This window comes from Chaetodon auriga, chromosome 6, assembly GCF_051107435.1.
Source record: "Chaetodon auriga isolate fChaAug3 chromosome 6, fChaAug3.hap1, whole genome shotgun sequence".
Classification (NCBI taxonomy): Eukaryota; Metazoa; Chordata; class Actinopteri; order Chaetodontiformes; family Chaetodontidae; genus Chaetodon; species Chaetodon auriga.
In genome coordinates, this window is record NC_135079.1 from 8,021,196 (window position 1) to 8,048,765 (window position 27,570).

Below are 27,570 nucleotides of genomic sequence, written 5' to 3' on the forward strand. Positions count from 1 at the left end.
CTGAAATGTTGACCTTCCTTTGATAAATGAGGGATCCAAGCAGCATGAGTGACTGATATCCTCCAATTGGTGATTGACTGTTGAAGCAAAAATCAGAAGTTATTTTTTTAAATATTTTTTCTGAAATTGACATTAGGACATTGAAATATGGGTCATATACAAGAAAGATAAATCGATATTGCATATTAAATACACAAATACATACACATCATACATAATACTGATTTATCAGACTCATGATTTCTCTTGTAGTACAGGACTAATTAAGTCTTGTAACACACTCTTATTATGAAGGCCGGTTCACATGGTTTCCGGTATGACCCTGGCTGTGTCTGCTGTGACAGAGATGAGGTTTCCTCTGGTGACAGGATGATTTTGCTGCTGTAAAACCTATTCATTCATTTATTTATTTATTTAAGGAGGAGTAGGAGGGACAGACAGCGGAGACAGGAAGCCCGGTGGCTTCCAGATGTTACAGGATTTCACGCCAAATGAGATCTGCTGCCATGACAGGCGGAAATCTCCCCCTTATCACAGATCAGAGAGCTAAATCAAAAAGGAAAAAATAGCTGACTTGCTTTAATCGTGGTCCAACGAGGAGCATAATTATGTATGTATGAAGAACCAGTGTAATCATTTTAGTACACTGCTGTGTACAAATACCAGTGAACACTTAGAAATCATTTATTTTAGCTTATGAAATTAAAAGCACATAGTTTTCCAGACTTAAAAAAAATAAAATCCAATCCATATTTTATTAAAAGAAACCCCCATAAAGTACTGTTCTTCTTCCTCATCTTCCTCTTCTGATGATGATGGCTCGACCAGGGGCTACATTATTAAAATGCAGCTCACAGGTAGTAATCCAATAATATAATACATAATGAAAAGACCCTTACGTGGACCATTCTGCTGCATTATGACTACTTTGCTTTTGATACTTTGAATACAGATTGCTGATAATATTTCTGCACTGTTAATAAAGTAAAATTTTGACTTTTTGTAAGTTTTTTTACACCCTGGCAAGATGTGACGATACCTCCTGTACCAGTGGTATTTTCATTCTTGTACTGCACTACAGTGTATTAATAAAAGTCTTCAAAAATAACAAAAAAATAAAATAAAATGAAATTAAATACTTGTAAATTTAAAGAAATCTTTTGATGTCATGTGATTTTTTGCTGTTGATGACGACAGACTGGGGGCGGGTCTTGTCGATGTAGTCCACTCCACTTCCTGCTTCTCTGCCCTGGTTTCCCCGATCAGCTGCATCAGCCCTTTATCCGACGAAAGACACAATGTCACATCAGACGGGCATTCAAGGTAGATGCGTTTCTCCTCTTCCAGTGTCTCTGTCTTTATGTGTGCTGCCGTGCGAGTGTGTGACTCCCAGGCGAGCTTTACGTAGCAGCAATAATTCATTACAACGAGAAGCTAGCGTCAAGTTAGCTAGCCCCTCCTAGCTAGCTTTGAGCTAACGTTACCGTGATGTGTGTGATCAGCGGTGCCCCGTTTGAGCACTTTCAGGACTATAAACATAATCCCTCAGTCCTTAGCCAGTTTATGCGCCACCCAAATCAAATCTAGTCCACGTTTTCCAAAATAGTACAAAAGTATTTTGTGCTCAGCCTCTCAGCGTGAAGCTTAAACCCTGTAAGCCTTCTGAATGGAGGGCGACGCCTTCGTTTAAACACACTGCTGGCCTGGTAGACCTGCCGGTGCTCCCGTACAGATGTGAATATCACTGACACAACCTGCACTGTGTTGATATAAGAATGGACTTCTGTAGGGTGTGTCGACCTTTTATATAAGGCAGCAGCACCGCGGAAATGTTAAGTCTGCTTTGAGGTAAAACAACGTGCAAATTAAGTAAGATAATAACACAGTCTTTACTAACCTTAAGCCACCGTTCAACGCTGTTTTTCTCATGAATTAAATGTTTATGTGTGTGTGTGATCAGGTGTGTGCTCATGTGTTTTTCTCCCCTGTCAAAATTAGTCAGGTGACTCTACTGCAGACTGAAGTTTTTCTGTCCCTCCAAGCATTCCCCTTCCTGTCTGTGCTGCAGGAAATTGCTTTTGCACTTTTGCAATTCTACCTTCCTGCATAATTGATCAAAAGCAGGGTTGGAAAGCTGCAGAGTCATTGCAGCTAAAATCCTGAAGGCACTACTTTGAATGTGAGGGAGAGACCTGTGGTATTTTGTCTGGGTTTTGAGGTCGAAGGTGGTCAGCCTTGGGCCCAGAGTGAAACCCAGCAACTTTCTGGTTATCATAACAAATTCTATAAATTATGGCGTTCTGACGTTAGTTCAGTATTGCTTTGCTGCTGTTGCAGAACCAAAGAGTTTCTTTTTTCTCACGAGGAGACTCTCAGGAGACTGACCCCTCTCTGTCTGTTCTCAGCGGGTAATGATGTGAAGGATATCTTTGCCGATGCCAAGAGCGGAGACCAATATCGAGCCTTAAAGATCGTCATTGAGGATGGTAAGTGTCCCAGAGTCCTAGATCATGTTTGTACCCCTCCCCACACTTCTGCTAAGGCTGACATTAGACTGTCAACATGACTAACAAACCAAAGCACTGCTGGAACTTGTGTGGCACACATCTGCTTTCCAGAGCAGCTGACTCTGGGCGCCACCAAGAAAGCATCAAAGAAGTGGGACCAGGAGTACGATTCCTTAGTGCTGCCCCTCCTCGAGGATGATGTGCCCTGTTACATTCTCTACCGGCTGGACTCCACTAACAACCAGGGCTACGAGTGGATCTTCCTGGCCTGGTCACCGGACCACTCTGCTGTAAGACAACCGAGCCGAGGCTGGCTTTAATGAAGGGCTTTCCGTGCTGCATGGCATTTGTCCTCCTCTGCTTTGAGTATCGGATGGGTGGGGTTACCACATCAAGGCAGCAGTTCTTTGTAAGCTTACTGGATAAAAAGGTGGACAACAGCACATTCGTTATTTCCCAACAAACCTCTTGAAGTCTAAATATGGGTAGATTATGGTGCTTTCCAAATTACATGGCGCTTAGCCTAAACCTCCAATCTCTGACTCAAAATTCACCCTCTTAGTGCTTTGAGCTGATACAGGCTTATCTTGCTGCGTTTCCCTGTTATACAAATGTTCCTTTTTGCATTTGCCTGGTTCTTAACGCATACAATGTCACCTCAGCCATTGTGATAGTTCCACTGAAAGTTGACAAACCACTTTTTGGGGCCGAGCCGCTGTGAACCAGCCATGACAAATAGACATGTGAATGTTGTTTCTATAACAGTGGAAAGAGGAATGCTGCGAGGAGAGATCAGTGCCAGCATAAAGTGCCATGCAGGATATTTGTAGCACTCTAACTGCATGGTGGAGCTGAGCTCAAATTCACTTTCTGAGAGACATAACTGAGCTTAACATTCTTGTCCTCCAGCTCAAAGCACAGGGCTTCAGGTTTAGGCTTGTCTGGAAGTTGCAAAAATGATTTCACAACCAGTCCATGCTGCTGTCACAGCTGAGTGTGTGTTCATATGTTTTTGTTCAGGCAGTAAGTGAGACTTAATTTTTGATTCGGCATGTCAGGTAAACTTTATTTATATAGCCTAAAAACACATGTTTTCAAAGAGCATGTGGAGGTACCCCACAGAGCAATGTTTTTATGAGTGGGGTCCCATATTTTAATCTACAGGCGTTCATGCTAAGAAACGTATCGGTGCGCCGGCTAAGGATGTATGCATGACAAAATGACCAAATAGCTTTCTTCATAAATGTCTTAGTCGGCAGGAAATGCATTCAACACTGGATGCACTTTGGTGAAAAACCCTGAATGTAAACTGAAAGTAGTTTACAAGAAAACTTCACAGACCAACGTAAATCAAAGTGTTTGCAAGAATATAAGCAGTCATCCAAGCACAGTGGCAGATTTGCTCAGAGCACGGATGCCTCATTTCCCATCCCATAATATTCTGCATTATTTCTATAAGAAACAGTGCAAAACTCATTACAGAGCAAAAACAAGGAAGATATAAAAGGAGCTGCAAGAACAAATACCTCTGCAGCCGTTTTCTAAACGATGAAGCCTCTTTGACTTTTCTTCATGGTCTCAACAGGTGCGACATAAAATGTTATATGCTGCTACCAGAGCCACACTGAAGAAAGAGTTTGGAGGCGGCCACATCAAGGATGAGATTTTTGCTACCGCAAAGGTGGGTCTCACAACAACAACACTTAAAGTCATGTAAAAAGCTCTTTAATGCGCTCAGGCTGCGTCGGTCTGTTTTGCTGTATGATGTGTGATTGTGGGTTGTTTTTGTTTTGGGCCCTCAGGATGATCTGAATCTCAATGGATACAGGAAACATCTGACCTCGCAGGCTGCTCCCCAGCCCCTCACTGCTGCAGAGGAGGAACTGAGGCAGATCAAACTAAATGAGGTGCAGACACACACACACACACACACACACACACACACACACAGACACAAACGTCATTCAGGTGTCCTTTCTTCGCCATCATTTCCATTTGAGATCATCTTGGAGGAAATAATGCACCTCACAGTGTTCTTTGACACAGATACCGCTGCCTGTTGACAAGTTGTGTGGCTCAACTTTGCTCTGAACTCTGTGTTAGGCTTGTTCTCTGTTTCAGTTCTGAAAATGGATGACACTCTGTCATACTTAGACCTGTGGCCTCAGTTAGAGGGGAAAAAATAGCTTACCTCAGCTCACAGCAGTCTTCTACCTTATCACATCTCCTGTGTGTGAGATGTAAATCCCACCAGAAACAGCGCTGGAGTATCAATGAGGGCCAGTGATGCATCCTTCCAAACAGCGCAAGGTCAGCAGCAGTGCAAGTGTGCATATGCTTGCCCGGCAGTATCAACACAGCACAAAGACGCTGATGCATTAGAACAGCAGGATGTTGGCAGAGATGAATCTATTAGGCTTTCGCAGCTCACACCCATAGCTCCATGAAAATTCTGGTATACTGTGATAAACCCCAGCCAGCATGAGCAACAAAGTGGTTAAAGAAGAGCTCTTTATGGGTGTTCAGACTGACTGTTTCCATGTGGAGTGAGCGACATGCAAATGTGAATGCGCTGCAGCTGTGAGTACTTGGCAGTGATTGTGCAGGGAGCACAGGTGAGTAGGGACACAGCGATTTCACTTTCTCAGCTCTGATCCAGTTCAGACGCCTGAATTTGAATGTCTGCTGATAGTGAGTATGGAGCCAATACCTGTGTTTGATTCATAAGCTGTATGTGTGGAAGCGACTGGGATCATTTGTTTACGTGTGAGGCTTTTCACTGTTAGTGAGGTGTCTCTTACATTTAACCCCAGCTGGATTTCAGTAAATACTGCTAATGTGCTGCTGACGCGTGACGTAGTACGCACACGCAGATTTAAACAGAACTGAATTGAATAGCTTGGTGCATAGATCGGCCCCATTTTGACTGACACCTGATCCAGCTGTTTGGGTCAGGATCGGGTCGGTGAATCCCTGCAGGTGAGCTGCATCATCGTGCTTTGCCTTTGCTGTTTGCAGTGATAAGATGAAGTAATGCTGTAATGTGATATCCACTGCACGCTGCTGATGAGGCCTGCACTGTTTACACTGCTGATGTGAAGGGCTTCAGGGCTGCGTCAGACAGACTCCACCAGACAGAAAGTTTAAAAAACAGCATTTGAAGTGTCACTGGTCACACTTAGGGAGGGCGTTCCTCTAAATTAACCCAAATGAACTGCTTTTGTTTCTTGAGAGACAACCTATTCTAATCACTGCTCCTCTCGTCGGCCACATAAACAAGAACAGCCTTTCTTACCATATATGGGCGTGCTCCGAGTCCCTCTCCAAAGTATGGCCAATTAAAAGCAGCAGAGCAAATGGGAAGTGAGGTCTGTGCTTGTCCCACTCGACCAGCTGTTGAAAGAAGATAATATACCATTAATCTGTACCGCCTAGATGAAAAAGAGGCTTTGAAATATTTATCATTGCTGTGCCTTGGAGACTGCCTGCCTTTTACTAAGCAGATGGATAAAAGACCCGCAATCCTTTTTGGTATGCGAGGTAGCTACATCGGAGGCTCAATCACGTTAGCACGGCATTTCATTTTGTGGGAACAGGGCTCTAAAAATAGATGCAATCCATCAGTGTAATCCCCCCAGCAATTCCAGTTTTTTGTGCGATTTCATGGAGCCGCCTTGTCACTTCCGATACAAGCACCTCATTTGTAATCATCACGCTCCAAAATTCAAGCTGCTTGTTGCACTTGTAAAGCTTTTTGCTTTCTGACTGAAATGAAGACTATTTATTCTTTTACCCACAAGTCATTATGGCACCAAAATCACCTGCAGAAGCCTGTTAATGCTCTTATTGACTTGTCCCCTCATACAACAGTGAAATTTGTTCTGCAGATAACTTATGATAGTCAGCATGATGACATAATGTAGATGCATGAACGTGTTAGAAAGCGGATGCTTATTGTATTTATTTGGGTGTTGGACTGTGTTTCTGCATAGATATGTTTATTAATAAAAAACAGTTTCTCTTATCTGGAAAATCTGTTGACGTCTGACATATTTAAATCTCTCTGGTGACTGTGTCTAGTGAAAATAGTTCCCAAGTTAGATGTGAAAATATACTGTCTCCACGCGCTGTCGCCTCTCTGTCCGCCCTCTCTCACTCACTCCTCTGCCGATTTGGTGAATTCAGGGTTTATTTCGATCAAACTAGGGTTGCTGATCGTTGGAACAGTGGAAAGGCGAGTTTTACAATGCTAAAATTGCTGTTTCTTTAAATGGAGTCTGGTGGCTTTGGTGAGAGTGACACAGCGACTGTTTCTGGTTAACAAAAGGATCTGACTCCTTTGCACTTACTGGACCACTTTCAAAACTTGTTGTCCCCATTTGCCACTTACACACAAACACAAATACGGTCCATGAGCAGAGATAATATTTGACCAGAGCTTGCAATTGAAAGCTGAAGTGCCCTTGGTTTTGAGGTGTGTGTGTGTGTGTGTGTTGTGTTCAGGTGCAGACGGACATCAGTGTGGACACCAAGCAGCAGACTCTGCAGGGAGTGGCCTTCCCTATTCACAAAGACGCTGTGGCAGCACTTGAACGTTATAGGGAGAAAAGAATCAACTACGTACAACTGGTGAGTCCTTAAGAACAAATAATGAGTAGATGACCTGTGTTTGATCAATACTTTGACTAAGCAATCAATTTTCTGTCTTTGGTTAGATTCTCTTCGCAGAGATGCAGCTGTCTTTGGTCAGGTCTTGTTTACAGACCGACACAATGAGTTACTCATTCTGCCCGAAAGCCTTTGTTCCTCTCAGTGAGATTCAATGGGCTCGTGTCACAAGACCAGATCAGAGCAAAGTACAAAAGAATAATTGTGGCACTGCTGCTGCTTTAACTCAGTTCCCTTTTTGTTTGTCATCCTGAAAGCTTTTTGAGAAAACACTATGTTTCGTTCTGTTTATCTGTTGTGGGTTTAATCCAGTTAACCGGCAGCTGCTGAGTCACTGTGTCAATCAGACACACCTGAGACGGAGGTGCTTTGTTATTCACCGTCCACACCCAGATTTTCTTAATTGTGTGGAAGTCAAAGCGGGGAGGTCAACAGGCACGAGGGCACATCACCAACCCTGAGAGTAACGTTTCATTTCCTCTGTCGACAGCAAGTAGACGCCGAACAGGAGCTGATTCGGTTGTGCAGCACTGAGCCAACAGAGTTGAAAGACCTGCCAATGAGAATCCCTAAAGACACTGCACGTTACCACTTCTTCCTCTACAAACATTCCCACGAAGGCGACTACTTAGAGTCCACAGGTGATTCACATAGTTGACACGCCCTGTTTTATTTCTGTTCAGCTGTGAGAGTTATTTGGGTCCACTCCTCTCATCGTCTCGTTCTTTCTCTTTGCAGTCTTCATTTATTCTATGCCCGGATACAAGTGTAGCATCCGAGAGAGGATGCTCTATTCCAGCTGCAAAAATCCCCTGGTCGACATGGTGGAAAACAATCTCCAGATTGAGATTGAGAAAAAGGTAAGAAATGAGTGAAGGACCGAGGTCAACCGCATAAAACTCTTGATAAGTTTTCTCACAAACTTTAAGCTTTAAATCCTTTTTAGATCTTGAGTCCCAAATACTGACTATTCATGACTAAATAAGCAACGGTCAACACACATTAGGTATCATTTATTACGAGTGTGTTGTTTGATCAACAGCTATTTGAGTTGATCAACAGAAAATTAATCAGGCGCTGTTTTGATTGTTGAAAAAATTCACTGGTTGCTTCATGATGACTGTGTTTATGTTCATATCAGATGTATTTGGATGTATCAGTGTCAGCGAACAGCCACACTGTGTAGCGCCATCAGGTTATCAGGGCCTTTAAGGGAATGTTTTCTGACACATCCATAAGTTCATAGTTTTTTTTTTTGTCTGGTTCCCAGTTGGAGATTGACAACGGGGATGAGCTGACCAGTGACTTCCTGTACGAGGAGGTGCATCCCAAGCAGCACGCCCACAAGCAGGCCTTCGCCAAGCCCAAAGGCCCTGCTGGGAAGAAAGGCGGCCGCCGCATCACCCGACCACCCGCAGAGGAGGAAGATTAAACAGACCTCAGCGCCCGGCCACCACCTCCACCCAGAGCACGTTCCACAGTGGAACATTCCTTTGATGGGGGGGAATCATATTTGACACGCTTGTTTAAAAGAATAAGACAATAACTTCAAATTCCCACAAAGTTCACCAGAGACCCAACTATGCACGCCAAGGACAACTGAGCAATGACACACTTCAGAGTTTCCATTTGTAGCTCGCCAAATGGAAGCGTGTTTATGTATGTTAGCACAGTCACAAAAATGAATTTACAAGGATTCAGCGAGGCCCAAACAAAGTCCAACATGAGGTTTTTACGTTGTTGCCAGCTCTGAGACTTTCAAAATGTCAGTGTGACTAATGTGAACTTGCGCCAATATGATAAAATTCCCCCATTTTTAGTTCACATGCTCAAATTCTTAACTTGCATTCCTTAAGTCTGTGTCAATTAATGTTTTTGTGTCTAATGTGTTCAACATTTGTCTCCTACTGTTTGCACAACAAGGTGCTCCAAAGCAGAAAAGATATAATTATCCCACTTGTGTCTATTGATTCATTTTAACAGTGCATTTTATATTGGAAAATTGACTTCTTTTTTGATATAACTGTGGTTTACATGAAAAATCATCTGCTGAGAAACTTATTTTTCTATGCAAGTGCTGTAAATGTACATATTGTAGCTGTGTGATGCTCTATGATTAAGAAACAGTCTGGTCTGTTCTGGTGATTGTCAGTGTCAGTGAGGATCACAGTGGAAAGAACAGGGGCTTCCAGAAATATTACGTCAGTACATCTCATATTTCACTGAGAGGAAGCCACTCAAACTTTGCCGGTTCCCAGACAGGAGGGGACTCAAGCAAGCGGATAGGAAAGGGAATACTATACTAAGTACCTTGATCAAAATGTTGCCACATCCACTGATCTACTGATTAATATTAGGCAAACTACTAAGCTCACCTCATGTTTGAAGGGAAAGTCCCTTCACATTCATACAGTGTCATTATAATAGAAAAAAAAAACATCACGTTTGGTCTTATTTGTTTTCTTACAAATCTTTCTTTTAATGAAGAAAATAAAATATTTAAATCATACATTTTCTGTTTTCTTTCATTTTATTCATTTCCTCACAATAAATACTTGATGAAAAACAGTAGCAACGATATTAAGGCAACAAATCTGCTGACTTAGGCTCATAAAATGCAGTGTTGTAAGTTTATTACAGAGATTGTTGGAAAAAATACTTTTTCATTAGTCGCTGTCAACAAACAATTTCTCTAAAACTCTGCTGAGAAGAAACGTACTGTCAGTGCACTGTGACTGCAGCAGGCTCACAAATCTTCTCAGGGAGGCTACGCTTCACTCCTATATCTTAAAATCCAGTGAAATGCTCTTGACAACTCCTTTAATCTCCAACAGGACCTGTTGAAACAGATATGAATTTTAATTTCACGGTCTACAAATAAAAATTCATGAACTTTTGTACATAATTTAATTCACAGGAAAACAGACATTTGTAATCAAGGCTGCTGTTAATCCCACGCTCAATTGATTTATTATTGGTGAGGCCTTAATGTCTTTATCACTTAATCGAGAGACCAGTCACAGTTGTATTTGTTTCTTATTCAAACAAAGAAGACTTCAGAGATGCAGTTGCCGAGTCTCTCAGAGGATAAGTCTGATGATTTGTCAGCAAATCCCATGAAAAGACTAAAACCAACAGCGAACTGATCCCTTTAACAAATACTGTCAGTGCGAGCCTGTAATACAAATGAAACTATGTCTTTGTGTTCTTTTTAAAACATCTATGTCTTCAATATAACTTTATGAGAGGCACACTAAGACCATGTTGGTTTCGTTAGGTGACATGCAGAAAGTGGTGGCGATGCCAACACAGTAGCTTAAACTGCACATCTGCCTTTCCTCAGCGTACCTGTTTGATGACGGGCCGCCTGTTTTTCCTTTCGTGGAGGCAGTTGCAGGCCAAAGTGTAGATACTTTCCGCCTGGCTCAGCTCCGAGTATCCCATCTTTTTGTCCAGGAAGTTCTCTAAAGTCAGCTCCTCGTCTTCATCGTCTATATCGTACCTCATATCCATCTGGGAGAGTCAGGGAGGGAAAATCACATTACAAGCGCCTGAAGGCAGTGAGGAGCTTCAGAAGTCATGGTTTGAGGAAACTGTTTCTTAGTTTTCATGTCAGTATTATTGCTTTTATCATCCTGGAGGCTCAAATCCTTTCAGTGGCTTTTTAATGACTGCTAACTGATAACGTGACCTGACTAATTAAATGCAAAGTCTTGAATAAGCTGTAATTGTAAACTGTGGCTTGACAGATCTGCAGTGAAAGCCTCTTTTGTGCTGCTTACCAGTAACTGTGGCTCACGGTTTTCATCGGCTGGCGGGAGTCCAGACAATATTTCTAACAGCACCTGTAGATGGCCGAGAGACGGGGGTTAATCACATGGTTCTGAACGACAGAAAACCTTTATTAGCCCAACATGTGCCGGGCAGGCTAACAGACAATGTAGTGTTTCTACAGCTGTCCTAATAAGACATACAAGCTGCGCTGTAAGTAATGCACTATATGGAAGGTCAGGCTGTTTTATACAGTGCTGATCTCATAAATCATTCAACCACTGTCATTCAATGGATATTACGTCTGACATTTATAGCTACTAATACAGTACAGCTGTGCCCTGAATTCAGATATTCTTAGTGGGAAATAATGACAGATGGTACATAAAATAGAGCCTTATGTTCACAAATGGGTAGAAATGTATTCTGTAATATATTTGTGTGTCAATAGTTTGGGAGAACCTGGCACTCAAGTAAACAGCTGAGTTGTACTTTCTCCTTCCCCGACATAATGCCCCCGTCTGTGCCTACCACTCCAAAGCTGAACACATCAGATTTTGGTGTGATCTCTCCTCGTAGTGCCTCAGGTGCCATGTATGCACAGGTACCCACAATCCTCTCCGTCATCATGGTTGTTGAAGTCCGCTTGGCCGATGCTCTCGTCAGCCCGAAGTCTGAGATCTTTGCCACAAACTTTTCATCCAACAGGATATTTGCACTAACAAGACAAAAAAATAAAAAATAAATAAAGATTATGAGCACAGTCAGCAGTGAAACATCAAGCATCTGAGTCACAAATTGAGATCTTTCTGCTCATATCAAAAGAAAAGTTCGATATTTTGGGAAATAAGCTGCTTCTCTTTCTTGCTGAGAAATAGATTAGAATATTAATGCCACTCTCATGTCTCTCAGCTAAATACAAGCTAGAACAAGGAGACAGTTAGCTTAGCTTAGCGCAGAGACTAAAAACAGGGGGAAACAGCTAGCCTCCTCTAAAGATCACTAATTAGCACTTGTTTGTTTAATCTGCATAAAAACCTAAAAACGTCTCAAAATGTGCCCACTCTCACATCTCATATTTGTTAAATGCAAGGATACAACCAGGAGACAGTTAGCTTAGCTTAGCAAAACGACTGGAAACTGGAGGCTGTACAACATTAACAAAATCCACCTACCAGCCTCTCTAAAGGTCACTAATTAAAACATTATAAGTGCCTTGTTTGATTTGTCCAAAAGGAGAACTGTAAAAACAACAATGGGAAACAGTGAACTTGTTTTCAGTGTTTCTGCTAAGCTAAGCTAACCAGAAGCTGGCTTTAGCTTCAGCTTCATATTTGACACTTTACGTACCTTTTAACATCTCTGTGGACATGATGGCTGCTGTGCAGATACTCCAAACCCATTGCTGTCCCTTCAGCTATCAAGCATCTCTGTCGCCAGGACAGTGGTGGACTTCCCTGCTAAAAGGACAAAAAGCATACAGCTAAATTATCTGCGGACAATTGGACAATTGCAAGAGGGCAGACTCTGTGGTGTAGATGGAGCTTACCAGGCAAGCTAGCCGGTCTAGTAGAGAACCATTGGCCATTAAGGGATACACCAAACATGGGTGGTGTCCATCACAGGAAAATCCAACCATGTCAACCAAGTTCTCATGTTTCAACCTGTGGAACAAGCAGCCCCATCAAACCAGACCTGTATTTTCAAATGCTTGAATCATTATCCTTTGTTGGGCTTGAAGAAACTGGTTGACGTTTAGGGAAACGATAGTAAAATAGACAGAAGATGACACATACACTTTCAGAGTTTGGATCTCTTGGTTGAACTGAACTTGCAGCTCGTCCAGGGAAACGTCATCCATCTAAACGAGAAAATATTTTGTGATTTACAAGATCTACAAAAGAACGCGATTGGCATGAACCTATAGTCACTTACTGGATTGAGCTTTTTCACTGCAACGGGTTTGTCATTCAGGAGACCTTTGTACACAGTGCCAAAGCCTCCCTCTCCGAGTCTGTTGCCGCCGTCTGATACGGGACGGTCATCAAAGTTGCCTGTAATCTTCATCAGCTCATTGTACAAGAAGCTGGAGAAACCTAATGAGGGACGCACAGAGAAGCATCACGTCGGCGTTCGTTGAGGTTAGCCCCTCTGCTGCTACCTGCTGGTCAGTGATGTTAAATCTCAATTCTTCAAAGAAGCACGATCATTTTCAATTTTGCTTCTGTGGAAATCGTGATTACGGGAAATAAGAGAAAATCGGTACAGTCTATAGTGGTAGAATGTAGCTAGGAAAGAGTATTTTCATTTTATTCTACTTTATACATCTGCTTCACCACAATTCAGAGGGCAATATTGCACTTTCACTTCTTTCCATTTATTTGACAGCTGTAATTATAGATTATATAAGATTTTACACACAGAGTATGTTGGCAGTTTATAAAACATGATGCACCGCTACAGATTAAACTTCCCAAAAATATTCAAAGTATTTAAAATCAGCTTCACCTCCACCAGCAACATTAAATTGCTCCTCAGGCAGTAGTGCAGCCATGCTAATAACTGTGTGGGCTGAGTGCTTGTATTGTTGATACTTCTGCTCATTTGGAAGTAGTTCATGTTTTATCAACACAAATGTGGTGCAACTTTCCCACACAAAGGCAAAATTATATTTCAATTAAACTCAAAACGTGCATATAATGTCATTAGAACTGAAGATGACAAAAAAAAGTCACCTGTGTGGGCTTGTTCATTGCTCTCCAGCAGAATCTGAGTCTGCAGAGAGGAGGTGGCAGGCGCTGTCTGTGTCTCTGTGCCTCCCAGTGGTCTCGTTGGGGGGGCACTGCATGGCTGTACTGTTGGAGAGACCTGCCATGTCTCTGCTGGGGCGGCCTCCTCCACTGTGTGTGTGCACAAGAACAGAAGACACATCAAAATAACAGATTTCGCTCATATGGTGCACTAATCACGGTCGCCTTAAAAAAATGGTTGTGAATCCTTTTATGCAAGATTTTGAAGAAGAGAGATTTTCTGAGATGAAAGCATTTGTTTTGGTGAGTACGGTGAGTATTTAGTGCAGCAATTAATCTTTCATTTTAAATCCTTATTTCTATGTGGTTTTGTTGTACGTCACCATGTAATCCCATATGAAACAGACCACTTCATTGGATGACACAAAAATAGGAAAATCTTCATTATGCAAGTTTCTTTTCTGTGTGATACTTGTTGATCTTGAGCATGTTTTTCACCATGTTTCCACTGTTATTTGTGATGCACGTGTTTGTGAGTTTTGAGCATTTGAATTAGTACACAGAGTTGTGACCTGTGTGGCCTGTGAGTATCCCAATACTTTAAAATAACAACAACAACAGCAATAATAATAATAATAATAATAATAATAATAATAATAATAATAATAATAATAATAATAATAATAATAAATCATACCAGGGAGCAGAACACTAGCAGCAGCCAGTAACTTGTTACTCTTCAAAATGTCCACAAGTTCACCCACTGTGCTGTTGGTGGTCCCCCAGTCTGCCAGCAGCTCCACTGTGGGACTTTTCCCCTGTGCAATAAGGCCTTCAAATCTCCTGAAAGACAGACAGACAGACAGACAGACAGATTAACAGACACATACAGACAGAAGTGTTAAACCATTCGAGCCATACTCTGAAACAATAAACAGTGAACACATCATCTTGTCCGCCGTGTCACCGGCTACAATCACCTACCTCACATGATGCTGAGTGTACCTGAACTCCCCACTCGGCTTCCGTATAGAGACAATAACGTCTTTCCAATTCTCTTGAGGGTCTAGAAAATCCGACAACTCGCGACGTAAACTGTAACTGAGGTTACGAATGTAAGTAGCGGAAGTGACCGATTTATTCATTTTACGGTAAAATACAGACACAAACGGACTATCTAGGTTTTATCTGACAGTTATAACGACATGATGCGTAAGTTTCAGCGCCGCTATGGGTGTTTATTTTCCTCCCATTGATTAAAAACATACCAACATTTGAGAACTGACACCAGACTTTCGGTTCGGTAAAAATGTTATTTCCGATATTGAGCAACTTCCCCAAACGTAGCACCGCTGGCTTATCCCACTTTAGTCCCACCTTCAATGCGGAAATATAGGCAGTGATGGTGTAAAAAAAAAAGGTACTGTGACCACTCCGGAAGTCGGTGATGATACTTTTTTTTAAGTTACAGGTAAAAAAGCAGAAAGAGAGACAACAAAGAGACAGAAAGACACACATTAAGAAGAGACTAAATGAAACAGATCCAGCGCTTACCTACATGTTTGTAGTATGGCAGCGCCCTCTAGTGGACAGTAAGGAGAATTCACTGTTTAAAATCAGCTTGAGTTTGACCAGGAAAAAATAGTTAAACATTGTTCAACATACCTGTAGGGATGGAGGAAGTATTCAGATCTCCTATCTACAAAAAAGTAGCTTTATCCCACTGGAAAAAACAATTTAAGTTCATGCATTCAAAATCCAAAAATAAAAGTACTCAAGTGTTATCTGCAGAATGTACTTTAAGTATCAAGCAAAAGTACACATTATGCAGACTGTTCCCTTTGAGGGCATTATATTATTATATATTTCACATGATTGAATGATTAAAATTGATGCACTAATCTGTAACAATATGCTATATTTTATAAGACGATCACATTTTTGAATGTAAAATCAGATAAATGTAGTGCAGTAAAAAAGTACAAGTACCTCAAAACTGTACATGAGTACTATACTTGAGTTAATGTACTTGTGTATATATATATTACACACACACACACACACACACACACACACACACACACACACCTGATTATTCCATGTTACACTGCATGCCTGAGTGTATATATAGATAGACTGAACAGTTATTTCCAGCACTCATTTATCACCCACATAAAAACATCTTTGATGCAGCGGACATTGCTTTTGTGTTCTAACTGGACACACTGAAGCGCTGCTGCTGTCAGCAAGCACCTGATGTAAGAGCTAATTTAATATTACTGAGCTAAAAATAACACTTCAGAATGACTGTGCTAGTCCTTGTACTTTAGGGCAGCTTTGATTTGACCTTTTTTGCGGATTGTGCCTGTAAATTTTGTCACTCCATCATCGTTCTCTCTTTCTCTCTCACTCTCTTCCTCTCTTTCTGTTTGCAGTGCCTGATCTGTTTCTGCTCCCATGGAGGTAGATTTATGAGTGGTATTGCTGGCTGAATAGAAGCAGGTAAGGAGTGGACAGCACTGTATGTTTACTCATTGAGTGGGTCAGTAGGTTCAGCTCAAACCACCGGCCATGCTGGCAAAGTACACCAAATACTACAGAAGAGAGACTCCTCTCAGACTTACTCCCCTCCTTCAAATGAAACAAACAACCCCATCAAACCCAACCTGTGTCAAACACCATTGGCACATTTGCAAACAAATGGAAGCATTTGCTCTAAAGTGCTTTGATTGCCTTCTTTTCTATGTGTACTAGCAATACATAATCTGTTTATGGTGTGTTAGTTGCTATTTACACTGTGTTTGTTGAATTGTGATCAGTTCCATGTGGGCTGGAGGGCCGGGCAGTCTGGCTGAATGGGTGGGGTGATGAGCTGCGAGGTGTGTGTGCATGCGTGTGTGTGGAGAATATTATACTAAGTATGAGAAAACATTTTGAGTGAAATCACAACTAAAATCAAAACCAAGCAGACATGAAACGAGTCTCCGGCCATGCTACTGGCTCTGTGACACTGTACTTTAACACAGTTTGAGCTAAATGATAATGTTTGCATGCAAGTGACAATGCTAACATGCTTATGTTTAGCAGGTATACTGTTTATAATGTTTACCATCATAGTTTAGTGTGTTAGCATGCTAACATTAGCTAATCAGCATTAAACACAAAGTCCCGAAAAGGATGGTGGGAATGTCAGATCCATCCTGAAGGGGACATGAATGTCGGCACCGAAACTCATAACAATCTCATATTTCAGTCTGGACCAAAGTCGTGGACAGACTGTCGCTGCCGTCTATAAATCCACGCTGCTAGCATGGCTAAAAATCTTGTGCATAAAAGAAATTAAAATAAAATTAAAATGAAATCCAATTTTCTTAAACTTTTAACCTCTTTGAGTTGCTTTTGAGCTCTGTGAGTATTTAATGTCACTTTGCTCTCCTTCCTATGGAGGCTGAATGCTATATATTACAACACATGTAATATATATATATATATATATACAAAAAAACAACAACAACAAAAAATACATACCAAGACAAAAACTCAGCTAAATCTACCCAAAGTCATCTGGAAACTATGTGAAGCTGCACATAGAGGGAAACACAATTTCAAAATTTAATTAAAAACCGATGAAACATTTTAATAATATCGGTATGTGTGATTGTTTTATGGCAAGCAGTATGAAGTTTGTGGAAACATTAACCCAAAGCATATGGCCGCCACTGATGCGACAGCAACTCACATCACCCACAACACATGCAAAAACAATCCTTTAATGTCACGTTTGATTGTGAGGAGTCCCGATGATGACAAATGACGTTTATATGATATTTCACAGCTGAGTATTTCAGCTCAGCCTCATGCAAACAATATACACGAGATGATCTAAGCAGAGAGTCTGCTGTCCCACGCAGGCCTGTGTTATGTTTTTAGGCTAGGTGGGTGACACCATGCATGACACTCTTCATAATAAAACCTCATTTGTGATGCCTTGGTGAGTCATAAACTTTTTTTTTTTTTCCTCTAATGGACTTTCTGACAATGCATGCACATGGTCTGCATTACATGAAAAGGAGACTTCACCATGTGTGTAAACAAACTGCAATTAAGTTATTTTGCATGGAACAGCATAATTAGAGCCATTACTGCAATTGTGGTGGCCAAGAGTGTGTATCCTCTTTATTCCCAGTGTTTGATACAGGCTTCCACAAACACATAATCCTGAATTTATGAGCTTAATGAGTGCTCGTCAGCGGTTGTTTGTCATGAAATGTGTTTTTTTTCTTTGTGTAATGTGTGTATTTATGTGAGTGTGCACAATGATTTGTGTGACTGTAGGTATGAGTGCATTTGTGTGTCTGTGTGACTTCATGAAAGCCACTGTGTGTATTTGCACCTCTGTTCTAGTATGTGCCTGCCGTCTGTGTGCACAAGCCAGAGGGGGTGAGTCGGGTGTAATGTTTGTAATGTCAAGATATTACCAGGTGCCTGAGGGACCTTCAAAGTTGCTCCAGGTTTGACAGGGACCTGCAAGCACAAGCCACCAAGATCTCAGATTAATGCTTTTGTGAGTGTGTGTTTGGATGTGTGGGACTCGCCTGCCTTATGGGGACAAAACACAAGTCCCCATAAGGCATATCATTAAATTTTAGAGTACTGGTAAGGTTATGGTTATGGTTAGGCAGGTAGTGGTTATGGGCATGGATAGGGTAAGTCTACAGGAAATGAATGTAAGTCTATATAATGCCCCCGGATGTGATAGGAATACTACTATGTTTGTGTGTGTGTGTGTGTGGGTGGGTGGGTGTGCAGGACATTTTGGACAGTCACAACTTCAAAGGGCTGTTTGAGGGTTAAGACTTGGGTTTGAATTAGGTTTAGGTTAGGCTTGGAGAAAGGGTCGGGGTATGGTGTTTAGTTGTCATGGTTAAGGTATGGGTTAGGGGCTAGGGAAGGCATTATGTCAACAAGGGTCCTCACAAGGATAGAAGTATCAGATTTCGTGTGTGTCATTGCTTGTGCTGGCGCGGGATTGCTCTCACACCTGTGCACAGGAGATTCTTTGAAGTGCCTAATCGTCTCCTGCATGCCTCTTCTAACCTTAGTGGCAGGATCCCAACACCGCACACACAGTTCACACGAAGAGACAGGGAGCAAGGCCAAACCCTGGGCTCTCCTGTGGTGAGCTGGGAGATGGAGTGAGCTGATGTGGCGGGAGAAGGGAGGGAGGGAGGGAGGGAGGAGAGGGCGCATGAGAAAAGAAAAGGAGAAAACAGAGAGAGAGAGCGTGACAGCGAAGAAACCGAACAGAAGACGCAGAGGAGAGGGCCCACAATAAGTGTGATGGAGGAGGAAAGAAGGAGGATCTGATAGTGAGGGAAGACGTTAAGGAGGGAGGAAGGTTGCGAGTGAGAGCAGAAAGAGAGGTCCCCCGCCGTTTGGGAACAAGGGCAGAGGCGGGAGAAGTGCCAGAGTGGCTTAAATCACCAGGGAGAAACTCTGCAGGTGGAGGAAGTGATCAGAGGAAGTCGTGTGATGTCCAGGAAACCTAACAAGGACAGATGAGATGAGAGCTGGTACTAGACACAGTAGGGGAGACAGGGAGGCTGTTAGCCACAGTTTGTGCCTCTCATCTATTATCATTACATTTGTGTCACAGAGCTAAGTCCGGTTTTCTGGCAATCTTTCAAAAATCCAGGTCACGTAACGGCACTTAATGCGCAGCAGTTTCAAAGGTTTTACCAGAATCTGTTATCATTGCTACAGAATATCCTGTTTGCTGCGCAGGCTGAGGCCGTTTCCCTCAACCAAAGATGGTTGAAGTGAAATATCTTTGTACTTCATTTGTAAATAATGGAAAATAAAATCAATATAGATGCATATTTATTAACCATTTACATTTTTGTACATGTCATTCAAGCTAGGACATATATCCAGCTATTGGCTAAGGAAAATAATTAAAAATCTTTTGATTTTGTGCCATATTTTTCAGTTTCTTTGAGGATTTTGGAAACACCCTTAAACAAGGGTTAGCCTTGTAGAACAACTTTCTACATTTTTGAAAAACTGGCAGGTATTTATCTTAGATATAACCTTTATTCAATCGAATAAGTCCCATAGACACCTTATTTTCAAGGGAGACCTGAGTACAAATCCAAAATAATACATGACACTGAATAACAACAGAATTAGTTAGAATAAAGTTGCAAGCATGGTCCTGCATAAACTGAATTTGTGTTTACTGTTGTGTCTACTCAGTGCATACTGCTTTTCAGGCTGAACGCTTCAGACTTACGTAATTAGCCGTACACTTAAAATACGACGGCAAAGCAAAACACCCTCTGATGTATGTCTGCATGCGTTGCTTTGAGTAATTACTGGCTTCGGACAGGTGCACCAAACTCATTAGGTGGAAACTGGCAGATTTATGCTCACAAGTCAACACCGCAGAGGCAGTGTGTACAGTTGCTGTGATTAATTAGCAGTCTTGTCGTGTAGTGTAACAGTTCACCCGGCTCATCAGAGGTCTCCCATGTTGGAATTCAAATGAGCCAAATGAATGGGAGGACCCGCTAGGGGAGACAGAGAGGAGCAACAGGGGGTATGGGCACAGCATCAGGGTCGAATAGAGGAGCTTCAATGTATGTCTGTATGCCCACTGCCTGTCCATACAAGGCTCTTAGCAATGTGCGGCGGATGGACATTGAGAGTTCACTGCAGGGAGCCTCCTCTTAAACTGGAACACTGTTGAGCCAGTTTAATGTATGTTCTTAAAGGAAAACCCCCTGAGAGCAAGCAGCATTTTATTAGCTTTTGTTGTGGAATGTGTTTTCTTGCAAGGATTTCAGGGCGTTCATCGCTGCATTTACAATAAGAGCCCTGCCTCTCTGTATCATGGTTTACTATGTTGATTTTATTCAAATAGAGAGTGCATGAGGGGACTGTAGTTACCTATGTATCACATAGAGGGCAGTAGTAGCTTGCAGCAACTCATAATTGACCAACGTGGTCAACATTAACACATGGTTAGACATGCAGATAACTGAATGTGGAATAAACACGAAATCACATAAAAAACGAAGCTTTCTTTGAAAACAAATGTGATTTTGTGCAGAGCTAGTGTGAGGCAATGTGACTCCAGTCAACCAGAGGTCATTTTGGTGTTTAAAGTGACTAACTTAAGAACAGTAAGCTCTAATTGCCTCCTTATTTCCCTTCTGTGGGTTGTAGCACATCCAGGAAAATATCTGTAGCAGCTGTAGTGGTTTGCTTGTCCACTCTTTTCTCTGGGCCTACGACACACACATACACACTCACACACACACACACACACACACACACACACACACACCAACAGGCACACAGCTCATCAGGAGTCTACTTCTAAGGAATGATCTGGCGGCATCTTGAGTGGCAGCTCGCCGTTGCGTTGCACTCGAGTGGTCACCGACACTGCCTGATTGCAGGAGGTTGCCCTCTCATATTCCCTCAAAAATCTCTGGCCACAATCCCAAAATCATCTGACCAGCCGAGCGCACCAGCATGAGAAAAAAAAGTACAGCCTCCCCTGGCATCTCCACTGCTTCAATACTACTTGTTAGCCGAGGGTTTTCTGGGATATTTGGCAAAAAGCAGTCGTGCAACGTAACGACGTGTACACAAGCACCTGAATTTAACACAGCAAGACACATGGACACGAACTAAGGTATATTTATTGCATTTTAATATGAGTATTCATTCGTTCATTCAAAATTAAATATTAAAAGAGTATTGAGGAAAAATGCTTAAATTCTATAAGGACATGAAATACTAGATCAGGAAATATTTGATCTGATAACGACAGAGCTATTTTAAATTGCTCTTGGATGTGCATTTAGCGATGCATATAACATGTGCCATAGACCACAGTGTCAGTCGAAACCCACAACTGAAGCCTTTCAGCAATCTGTTTCCACTTTCCGCTGTGATGACTGCACGTTCCTCAAGGCCGAGCTGCTGTTATAGACCCAGATTATGTTGGGTATGAGGTATGACTGGACATGTTTCATGATAACAAAAACAACAGGGCTGTGATGAAGGATGATGTGAACTTTGGGAAAGGCATCTGGCAAACATAGCGAGTACCTGTTAGTTTTACCTGAAAGGTTATTTTGACCTTTTCATCATTATTATTATTATTCTAGTTTGTACATTGATAGTCAGTGTTTCCTTTTATTGAACTGTCTTGTCATGTCAGTGTGTAGTAGCAGTTGGCTGAGAGATGCTCAAAAACTTTGGAAATGATCCTGTCCTCCAGCAATAACTTGTCCATGTTGGCCTGGGTCCCATTATTGCCCGAGGCAAGTGTTAGGGTGGCTAGCATTAGCTTGTTTTTTTACATCCTTCCATTTCCACCCTTGTCTTCATCAGCTTTTCCCTTAACTCTTCTGTTTGATTTATTTGATTTTACCAAAGTTTTGGTCTGCATTTCAACAGATCTTCCCTAGCTTGCTGCCCACCCAGCCATCAGCCAACCTGGAAGTGGTAGTGAATGATAAATGATACCGTATATAAAAGTTTTTTAAATCAAACGGTGGTTTTGCTTACACCATACTTGTGTCTGTTTTTTAATGAGAGCTGCCACTTTGAATTGTGTGGACACAATGCCTCACTTCCCTGCGGTCAAAGCTCTACACTGCACGGTGCTTCTCGTTGAGCCTATAACCTCCATTGTTTGGATCCAGATTTCTATGGAGGATCCTTTTGTGTGGGCTCACCAAGATATAACTGGGGCGTAATTCATGGGAATGGGGGGCTGCTGCAGGTCAATAGTGACCCTGAATGTTGAAAAGGCCTTCTGATCTCCCTGAAGCAAATCATTGATGGTAGGTAACCCCTGCCACTGATGCTTTGCTCGGCTAAGGGCGGAGGTGAAAGGAGCCAGCGTGGCCCTTTGACATCCCAGCAGGGACCCTGTAATCCAACGCTCGTCAGCGCTAATCCATAGCTTCAGAGCCACAGAGAGACCAGCAACACATGTGTAGCAATTGCTAACATTCCCCTGACATTAACAACCAAGTAGGAACCTCAATACTCAGATTAGTGGGAGAAAACAAACAAGCCTGTTAGTTAATTTATCTTTAGACTCTGAGAGAAAAAATGATTTTTTCTTTAAGAATGGATGACTCTGATTGGCTGCCCAGGGCCAGTGAGGAGTCAAGGGTCAAGTCACTGACATCTGAGTTGGTCTTCCCTCTTTTCATGCTTACTTGTGCCATGCAAGTTTCCATGAGAAATGCCAAAACACTCAATTGGAAGTTTCTTTGAGATGCTTAAATATGTGAAGACGGTTTCACCTCCAGGTGGGCCGGGACACTAATCTGCTGGAGCCTCCACGTACAAAAGCAGGTTTTTTAATGGTCTACAAATTCCTTATTTGTTTAAGGTTTTCTGATCTCTCTTTTCTCGGTTTTTCCCTTGTATTGTCATCCTGTAATGCTCCTGAAAATACCAGTCTTTAGTTGGATAAATAACCCAAGGCGGATTGGAGTGGTTATTCCGATCTCTCACAATGAGCTCCTCTGAAACTTCAAAGCAGGTCTAGACGTCAGCTTTGAGGTCTTGAGAATATTCTCAACTCACAAATGACAAAAGACAGCCACAGGTGGTTCATTCGTCAAACTATAAAACAATGCTCTGCCTTATTTGTTCCCTACTTTTTCTTGAAAACCTGCTACGACGCGACGATGGATGAGGTTAACGGCTATACCAAGGAAAAAGTAAAGAAGGGAAATAAAGGAGTGGATGCATTTATGTACATCGTAACATTTTTGGTTGTGTGCTTTAATGATTGACATGGAAACTATGCAGAAATCTCAGTTTAATGTGGAGTCCTGTCCTGTACGCTCCCTTTCAATTCTCTGTTATAACTTGCTTAATCCCTTGTAATAAATAACAGCTATACAAAAGAAAATACTAGTATCCAAGTCACAGCTCCCCAGCAACCCAGGATTTTTGTTTTCTTTGTGGTCAAGCCATAACTCATAATCAAGCCTCGGAGGTACACACATTGACATTTTTCCATTAATTATCGCAAAGGTTGTGAGTGTTCATCATGCGATTCATCCCTCCCAATCCCCAAAACCAAAGCTGTTTCGTCTTGTGCATTGATTACACTCAGGGTTAACGCCCAGCAAGACCTTGTAAAGCACACATGAAATGCTGAATCATCGTAATCCCTTGAATTTATCCTTTATCCATAATGAAAACTGTTGGCAGCAATGTTTAGTGGACTATAAATAAGAACAGCTCAGAATAATGGTGGCTGTGGATGACATGGAGGATTGAGCACATCCGTCACAGACTTAGTCTACGGATTTAACAGCACAACAATGGTGGACAGGATGGCAAGTATGGCAATAAATGGCTCTTTTGTTGATGCCCCCCCCCCCATCATGAGCAAAGGGGGATTCTGGCATCAAAACAGTGCAGACAGTATAACTTATATGTAATCTTTGTTCTTTGTTACAGATGTTTACATATAAGTAAAAGTATGAACCCTGGAGAACACACAACTAAGTTATGAACGGTGGGTCAGAGTTGAATCAGGAAGTACCTACCTAAGATATCATGTAGCTGTGACACAGTTCAGGGACTGAGTCCTTCAAAAGACATGGACCATAAAGGAGCGCTCTTCATTATGATGAAGGGTTAACTGAACCTTTACCTCCCTCTCAGATGAAATGGTCGAGCCTCTCAGAGAGCAGAATGTATACTGTAGTCTTCATCAACACGTACAGCCAATACTGCAGCATGCCATTTACCTGGTTAACAGTGATCAGTAACTAGTTACATGTAATGGTGTTACATAATTAAACCTGGGAAACATTTGCAGGTAAGTTTAACGTAACCGCAATCAGTCAAAATATTGTACCTCCCGCCCCACCATGTTATTTGTGTGTTAAAGATGTAATTCAGCTTCAGAATTTGTTTTGTTTAAATGCATGTTTTTAGGACTTTTAAGCTTTATCGCCCAGTTTGAAACATTTGCATTGAAAGTAATCAAAAAGTTGAAAAGTAAACTAAGTCACTTTGATGGACTAATATCAAAATACTTATGACATTTTTAATTATTAATGGTAACTAGTAACCTAAATATGGTAACCTAAATATGGATATAAATTCCATTTCTCTGTAACTGTTACTGATAACATTCCCAACTTGTTTATTTGAATGGGCCTTAGCAGCTTATTAATATAAATATCAATATAATTTTTCTTTTAAAATTCAACATGGGAACCTCTGGTAGGATCCCAGATTTCAGAATCCTCATGCAATTCCTCCAAAGGTGCTAATCCTGTCATGTGTTGTATGTGTGTCTCTGTGTTAAACCCTCTAGTGTTTCCCTTAAGAAGAGGTCTTAGTATTTCAATAGACTTCAAGTCACTCATGCTTCACCTCTGCACCTTTGGAAAAACCTGTCACATAAAGGAAGGTTTGTGGATGTTCAGAACAGGGGCCCCATTTCCGAGTACTTAGCTGTCATGTAAATTGGAGGGTGTTATCATAGACCAGCCCATGCAGTGTTGTCTATAGCTCTGTGTGTTACAGTATGTAGGCTAGGACCTGAACTACTGTGGGGCATGGAAATTAACCGGAAAAAAATAATCTACAATTATAGATTAAAGGATCAAAAATAACAAAGTCGTAAACTCTCCTTAAAACTCAGCTTTCTGAAACGTGGCTGCCTGACATAGCGGAGTGTGTTGGTAAATTATCAGTGTGAATCCTTTTAACTTCAATCACCATCTTTGGGATGTGGAGATGATTGCTACATGGTGTAATTGAAGAGTAGATCAAAAGCAGAGGCAGAAGTGCTCGCTGAAGACGAGTGTCAGGCCGAGTCCACGGAGGGAGCTGCAAGTACAGACTGCGGCACTGTTGGGAAACTGAGTCCTGCAGATTACAGGCCTGGGATTATCATTACGACAGTCGCTGGGTGAGAAGCAAATCCTGCCAGAAATAGACTGATCTGCAAATGATTTTAACAGCACACGGGTTGGACTACATCATTTGGTTTTGTAGGGTGTGTTGTTAATACCACATCAATTACATTTGCATGACAACTGAGATTAGAGTTAATAAATCTTGTATTGTTCATGCTGGAGGAATAATTGCTGTATGCGCTCCTGCCATGTGCATGTGTGACGTAACTCCATGTGTTTCACAATGGTCCTCTTTTGTCATAATTATTATTATTATTATTACTGATTTATCTAAGTTGTCTTTTTCTGAGGCTTTTCTACATATTTTCCTTGTAATCTGCTGTTTCCTATCTGTCTAAAATTTTAATTGGCGTTATATGCCAGATAAGATCATATTTAACTCTTTAAACCTGTACAACTGTAAGCATCTAATATAATTTACATGAACACAATTACAGTAAGTGCGATGCATGTATGTTCTATATCTTGTGACAACACGATGTACAAGAGTTTAAATGTGTACTCAAATGTGATTTACTGAAAATCATTTAAAGCAGTATTAAGGTATGTGGCTTTGCAGTTACTTGCAGAAGCTGTTTCAACACACGCTGGTCCCATTCACAAAAACTCCAAAGTATAGGTGAACTAAGGTTATGGCCGGCCATTTCCATTCCATTCCTGACAGCTCACCTGAAGGATTTGTCCAGCAGGCCTCCCTACATCCCACCACCAACTGCCCCACATCCATCAAGATGTACACACATGTACACACACTCCCAAACCCTTGAATGTGCCATGCCACACCCTGTCTGTCATTGATAGAGTAAAGATGCTATCAGGGATGCATGCTGCCAGGTCTGGAGGAGGTTGGACAACACTGCTCGCTCTCTGTGGTGCACTGGTCACCTACTTTTCTCTGTGTCTACTACAGCTAGAAGAAGAGGGAGGGAGAGTCTGATCAGGCCCCAGATGTCTCTATGTTTCAAGTGGATCATGACAACTGGCCACTCGTTAAGCCATGTCCCCCATACTTATTGTCACTATGTCCAATAATAATAGTAGCAGAGATTTGCTGTTTACCTACCTAAAAATAGCCACAGATGCACAGCTTGCAGAGTAAAGCTCCAGACAATGCTTGGTGAGGGTTAGATGGTTGGTCAGATAGCTGGTATGGGTGGGTCTTCGTGGAATATGGGTGGGAAAAAAACTAATGCAAGCAGAGTGTATTTTTGGAGAAATTAGTGTTTGTTTTTGGGATAACGGGCTGTCAGACAAATGGGACATTTTTCAAACTATTGGAGTTTTGGAACAATGGGCTGTCAGAACAATGACATGGCGCTGTGTTTGCAGAGCACTGAGACTCTTTAAGGCAGAGCCTTCTCTCAGGCAATATAACAGTCCTGGTAAAACCGCACTAATTCTGGGTAGAAGTACCGTCTTAAGTACAGACTTGAGGGACAAATGTCTCTTCTCTTGTTGTTCCCAAATCTGCAAATCTCAGAGCTCAACTATAAACACGCCAAGACCCTTTTTAAACTTTGTCAACAAGCAAAAAAATGTCTGATGATAAATACACCAATGACAGTTACAAGCAAAAGGTCGAGGGAGACTATGAGTCTGATATATTATACCCGCCTACCAGGACACCATATACCACTGAGACAGACCCACTGTTGAAACCATTCCTTACATATTTGTTGTTGTGTTTTTGGTTTTGCTTTTGTCCCCAAGACTCCTTAGATGCAGAGTATTGTTCTTAGAACAGCCCCAAGTATGTCACTTCCCAAAAAACCAAGACTACCACACCGAGCTACAGGTTGCAAACCTTGGACTGTTGCTTTTCAGGGGAGGCATTTAGTATTGGTGAATTAAGAAAACATGCTGTTATGGAGAGTATAGCTCATCAGAATCTAC

General features: G+C 41.8%; 2 protein-coding genes across 2 annotated transcripts; one reads left to right on the forward strand and one right to left on the reverse strand.

Moving 5' to 3' along the window:
• Positions 1 to 1,195: 1,195 nt before the first annotated feature.
• On the forward strand, positions 1,196 to 9,684 carry twf1a (twinfilin actin-binding protein 1a). Its single transcript, XM_076733036.1, has 9 exons — positions 1,196 to 1,323; positions 2,406 to 2,486; positions 2,619 to 2,797; positions 4,093 to 4,188; positions 4,310 to 4,414; positions 7,011 to 7,136; positions 7,666 to 7,816; positions 7,914 to 8,035; positions 8,446 to 9,684. The coding sequence occupies exons 1-9, from the start codon at positions 1,299 to 1,301 to the stop codon at positions 8,605 to 8,607; spliced, it is 1,047 nt and encodes a 348-aa protein (XP_076589151.1). The 5' UTR covers positions 1,196 to 1,298; the 3' UTR covers positions 8,608 to 9,684.
• Positions 9,641 to 15,077, reverse strand: irak4 (interleukin-1 receptor-associated kinase 4). The gene is made up of 11 exons (XM_076733035.1): positions 14,681 to 15,077; positions 14,394 to 14,539; positions 13,682 to 13,846; positions 12,882 to 13,042; positions 12,743 to 12,807; positions 12,496 to 12,610; positions 12,297 to 12,406; positions 11,478 to 11,664; positions 10,958 to 11,020; positions 10,524 to 10,688; positions 9,641 to 10,012 (listed from the first exon to the last, which is right to left on the reverse strand). The coding sequence occupies exons 1-11, from the start codon at positions 14,839 to 14,841 to the stop codon at positions 9,956 to 9,958; spliced, it is 1,395 nt and encodes a 464-aa protein (XP_076589150.1). The 5' UTR covers positions 14,842 to 15,077; the 3' UTR covers positions 9,641 to 9,955.
• Positions 15,078 to 27,570: the final 12,493 nt, after the last annotated feature.

Bases quoted from the DNA above. Each gene is read 5' to 3' on its own strand.
- irak4 (XM_076733035.1), bottom strand. From the start codon at position 14,841: ATGAATAAATCGGTCACTTCCGCTACTTACATTCGTAACCTCAGTTAC. The intron at 14,540-14,680 runs GTAGGTGATTGT...TCTGTCTTTCAG, and splicing joins TACACTCAGCATCATGTGAG to GAGATTTGAAGGCCTTATTG. The intron at 11,665-12,296 runs GTACGTAAAGTG...TTGTCTTGTTAG, and splicing joins GTCCACAGAGATGTTAAAAG to TGCAAATATCCTGTTGGATG.
- twf1a (XM_076733036.1), top strand. From the start codon at position 1,299: ATGTCACATCAGACGGGCATTCAAG. The intron at 1,324-2,405 runs GTAGATGCGTTT...GTCTGTTCTCAG, and splicing joins ACATCAGACGGGCATTCAAG to CGGGTAATGATGTGAAGGAT. The intron at 4,415-7,010 runs GTGCAGACACAC...TGTTGTGTTCAG, and splicing joins GGCAGATCAAACTAAATGAG to GTGCAGACGGACATCAGTGT.